The sequence below is a fragment of the Cydia splendana genome, chromosome 17, assembly GCF_910591565.1.
Source record: "Cydia splendana chromosome 17, ilCydSple1.2, whole genome shotgun sequence".
Lineage (NCBI taxonomy): Eukaryota > Metazoa > Arthropoda > Insecta > Lepidoptera > Tortricidae > Cydia > Cydia splendana.
The window spans coordinates 18,579,469-18,584,197 of NC_085976.1; the positions used below are offsets into that span (position 1 = coordinate 18,579,469).

Genomic DNA, 4,729 nt, shown 5'->3' on the forward strand with positions numbered 1-4,729 from the left:
ACCTGCAAACCATCGGTGTTTAGGATTAAGATGAAGCGGCTTAATCCTAGTGGCATCGTCCGCAACGTTCAAATCAGTTGGGACCCATTTCCAATCTTGCACGCAGGTATTTTCTGTAATTTCACCTACGCGATGGGCCACAAAGGGTTTGAACGTTCGCGCATCACTTCTAAGCCAACCGAGGACAGTTTTTGAATCTGTCCACAGGAAAGTTCGTAAAGGTTTTTTTTTATGAAACTCTTTAATAGTGACAGCAAGGCGAGAAGCTATCAAAGCGCCCTGCAATTCTAGACGAGGAATTGAAGTGGGCTTCAAAGGTGAGACTCTCGTCTTACTGGTGATGAGTGCGAGCTTGACTGTACCATCTGCATACAATAAGCGCCAATAAGCGACGGTGGCAAAGGCAAGCTCGCTTGCGTCCGCGAAAATGTGTAACTCCCTGTGTAGAGGTTCACCATTGAGCTTGGCGTACCATCGTGGAATCCTAATTGTAGATACGTCAGACAATTCCTTAAACCACTCGTTCCACTTTAAAATCTGTGATGGTGGAAAGGGTGTGTCCCAGTCAATATTGGATCTCCATGCCTCCTGAAGTAGTATACGCCCTTTGACCACTATTGGGCCCAACAAACCTAGTGGGTCGTATACTTTCATGAGGTGGGACAACACTTTGCGTTTATTAAAACTGCCCTGTAGTATGAGACCTTCTAAACCAGTCCTAAATCCGATAGTATCCGATACGGGATCCCATGATACACCTAAGGCTCTGACGCTACTTGACTCACTGCCAAGTGACATCTCACTAGGCTGGGCGGCGCGCAGTTCAATCGGTACAAGACGCAATGCTCCTTGATCGTTAGAAATCCAGCCACACATTTCGAAACATGCGTTACGATGAATAGTTACAACATCGGATGCCATCTGTGCAGCTTCGTCAACATCGTCCAGGCTATCCAGGAAATCGTCCATGTATGAACTATGGATACTTGCGTTGGCTGCCGCTGGATACGAATCTTGGTGTGACATAGCGTTTTTATGTTTAATGTACAACGCAGTAAAAGGACTGGACGATGCTCCAAAAATGACAGCTGTCATCCGATATTCTTTTAGAGGCGTTGTTTTCCTTGACTGAACGTCGCGCCATAAAAAACGTAGTGCGTCACGATCTTGTTCACGGATTTTTATTTGAGGAAACATTTCCTTAATATCAGCTGTTATGGCAACAGCGCCCTCTCTGAACCGAAATAAAATACCTAATAAATTTTCTAAAAGATCAGGTCCTTGAAGCAGCAACGAATTTAATGAAACACCCTGATTAGTCGCGGCTGCGTCGTGGACAACACGAAGTTTACGTTTTTGTGGATGGTACACGCCAAAATGAGGCAAATACCACCTTATTCTTGCGTTAATGTCACTTTGGTTAGGTTCAGAATCGGTTATTAATTTATTTTTATTGTTGTTCACACTTGACAGCTTAATGTCAAAATTTGTTTCTGCTTTATTCGGACTGACTGTACTAGGTTGTAAATTATCAGATAAGGTGTGAATTTTATTTGGATAATCGCCTAAATTGGTATCGCGTTTGAGATCAATGCTGGTGTTGACGCTTTTAGTGATAAGATGATTGTAATAAGTGCCGGAATTGCACTCCTCAGCATAATTTTTAGCAATCATGTTATCAATAAACTTTTTATACGCGTCAGCGAAGGCGGGCTCACGAATCATTCGCCTTTCGAGGCTTAGAAATCTTGTTAAAGCTTGTGGGTAGCTATCGGGAACACACTGTATGTTGTCACACCACGGAAGACCTACTTCATATCTACCGGTCGGTAGGCGTGTGGTGGTAGCGTCAAGAATCTCGACGGCACGGGAGTCTAGCTTGCTAAATAGAGTCTCGCGCTTAGAGATACCGAGCGAGTCGAGTTTGTATTGCTCCTTTATCAGTGACTCCAGGCGTTCATTTTCAGAAGGTTCAGTGCGGTCTAACTGACAATGGTTGACGAACTGGACTGGCTTGGTTTTGCTACTCGTTGGTCCATACAAAGTCCACCCAAGCAAAGTGCGACAAGCGGCGGGCTCGTTACGTCTGCCTTCACAAACCTCGCGACATATTGACAGATGCCAATGCTCAGCACCAATAAGTACGGTTGGTGTAGCGTCAGCATATGTCAAGTATTCGGCTAGGTCTTTTAAGTGAGCATAAGATTCAATAGTCTCTCTAGATAGAGTTTGTTCGTTCAAGCCTAACGATTGTACAGCCTTAGCACGATTTACCAAATGGATATCAGATTCATATTTACCTCTTATGTAAAAGTCAACGTATCTTACCTTTGTAGTTTTTTGTAAACCCATGATACCATTGACAGTTATGAACTCTTCAGGTCCTATTAAACCTATGCGAGCAGCCACTTTACAATCGATCATAGTCGCAGTACTGCCATCATCGAGAAGCGCGAAGGTTTCATAGCTGCCATTTGGCCCTGAAAGTGTCACTGGTAAAACCTTCAACATTGTAATATTTGAACATGTTTCATTAGACGTTTTATGTTGGTTACACGATATACCTATATTAGACACAGTCACATTGTTGTCTGACACCTTATTACCTGCTGGCGAGGAACTCGACGTATGCTGGGTTAGCTGGGTATCACTTTCAGCCGCAGGAACGCAAATGATGTTATTAATCCGTGTATCGGGTGTAGGCGGTGATGTAAACGTATTCTGCCTACCGTGCAAAAGAGGGTTGTGTCGAAAAGTACAACCATCGACCCCGCAAGGGTTGCTTTTGCATAATTTCCATAGGTGTGAGTTGTCTTTTAGACATCTATAACAAACTTTGTGTTCACGCAACCAACGCCACCTATCGTCAACAGATAACGACGTAAATTCAGTACAGTTTTTAATATTGTGAGATTTATTACAATAAACACACTCTATCTTACCAGTTGTTTTATTTTTGTCATGAGTAACGGCATGTATATTTTCACGTTTAAATGGTTTATTCATTGGAAAATGTACTCGTGATTGTTGCGGTATAGACGTAGAAAGCCCTACTTCTGGTGATAAAGCGAATTTAATATAGCGTTCGTGTTCGCGCGTTAGAAAATCAGATAAAAGTTCTAACTTTGACTTGAGATGGTTTGACGTTTCTGACAAATCTGACGCATAATCAGACCATCTCATTTTCATTAAAGGGTTAAATTTACCTAGAATATTATGAAACAGCTCCGGCGATTGTAAATATTCTCGTAGGCCGAGTAATTTCATAGTAGACAAAGAATTGCGTACCTTATTAGCGAAAATACCTATCTCCTTTAGGTCAGGCCCGAGCCGAGGCAGCGTTTTCAAAATCTGAACTTCGCCGAAGACAATCATTTCGGGACAAGCAAATGTACGTTCGAGTGCTGCCATTATGTCTTCGGAAGCTGCCGCGGTATTGAGTAAAGAGGCGACGGCCTCCCGGGCGGGCCCGCGGAGTGCGTTATGTAGACGCGCCGTATTTTCTGCGGGGGAATAAGAAGTTTTAGTACTATCAAACAAGTATTTAAATTGAAGCCATTGTGACGAGTTGCCATAGAAAGATGGAAGCTCAATTTTAGCTTTTCTTGGCACGTCTCGTGCGGCGAGCGCTTTAGCTGCGGCAGCCGTATCGGCAATAGCTTGTAAAAGCGTGGCAGAGCCGGTTATTGGTTCGATTTGATCTTGTCGGCGGCACTCTTGGTTTACATAATCATTATTAAAATCAATCACTGCATTATCGTGGCCGTTTTGACGTTTGACGTTTTCACGCAATAAAGGTGAATTAATACGGTTATTTAAATTACACTCTACAGTAGGTTCTGGCCGTAAATTTATAGTGGGATCGGCGGTCATGGTGGTAACTACCGCTATATGGGGCGGAATAGTTACATCCACTTCGGCCCGTGTGTCTACGGGTTGCCTTTCCTGATTTACGTCACGAACCCAAGATGCTGTACGAGAATATGCATTACTAACCGTGTGATTGGATCGCTCCTCGGCTTCTAAGGCGGCTATTTTCGCTTCAAGTTCAAGCTGTTCTACCTGTTTAACCTGCTCAAGGAGTTTCCGTTGGTTGTCGAGGCTTTCGCGCTCGCGTTGAAAGAGCTCTTGTTCTCTTTCTATGCTTTTGCGGGCCAAGTGGGCCTCCGCGGTCAATCGTCGTGCCCTGATCGTGGCCGATGATCGCGTAGAGCCCGAAGCGCGAGACCTGCAACTGAGGGGAACATTAACTTGTTCGGCGCTGGTGCCGGTTGTGAGGCACTCGCGAGACGTCCCGGGGATTTGCGGGTCGGAAGCCGCGGGTGGTACGGTGGCGTCGGCCGCACCGTGGTCCAACTTTTTGGACTGGCCGAGCCTACCCGTGGCAGGGGTACCCGTTTCCGAGCGCGTCATTTTAGCACTTTTAGCCGACTGCTTGGTTTTAGTAGATCGCAAGATCATGAGTGAGGGAGAAGGACCAAATAAAGAAGAGGGAGAAGGACCAAATAAAGAAGAGGGAAATTTCGATAGCTAATAGAGTGGAAGATAATCAATAAACCAGGCAGTCGACTTGATGCTATGGATATATTTTGCGAACTGACAAACAACAATATAAACAGTCAAAATTACATTAGAATTTAAATATGGAATTAAAAAAGAACTTAAGACTAGACATAGACAATAGTATAAAAATATCAAAACCTATTTACATGTACACCCGTAACAGATG

At 44.1% G+C, this 4,729-nt stretch overlaps 1 protein-coding gene across 1 annotated transcript; it reads right to left on the reverse strand.

Moving 5' to 3' along the window:
- Positions 1–2,968: 2,968 nt before the first annotated feature.
- On the reverse strand, positions 2,969–4,489 carry LOC134798594 (uncharacterized). The gene is made up of 2 exons (XM_063770961.1): positions 3,997–4,489; positions 2,969–3,503 (listed from the first exon to the last, which is right to left on the reverse strand). Exons 1-2 carry the CDS (start codon positions 4,459–4,461, stop codon positions 3,411–3,413), a joined length of 558 nt encoding a protein of 185 aa, XP_063627031.1. The 5' UTR covers positions 4,462–4,489; the 3' UTR covers positions 2,969–3,410.
- Between the last annotated feature and the right edge of the window lie 240 nt (positions 4,490–4,729).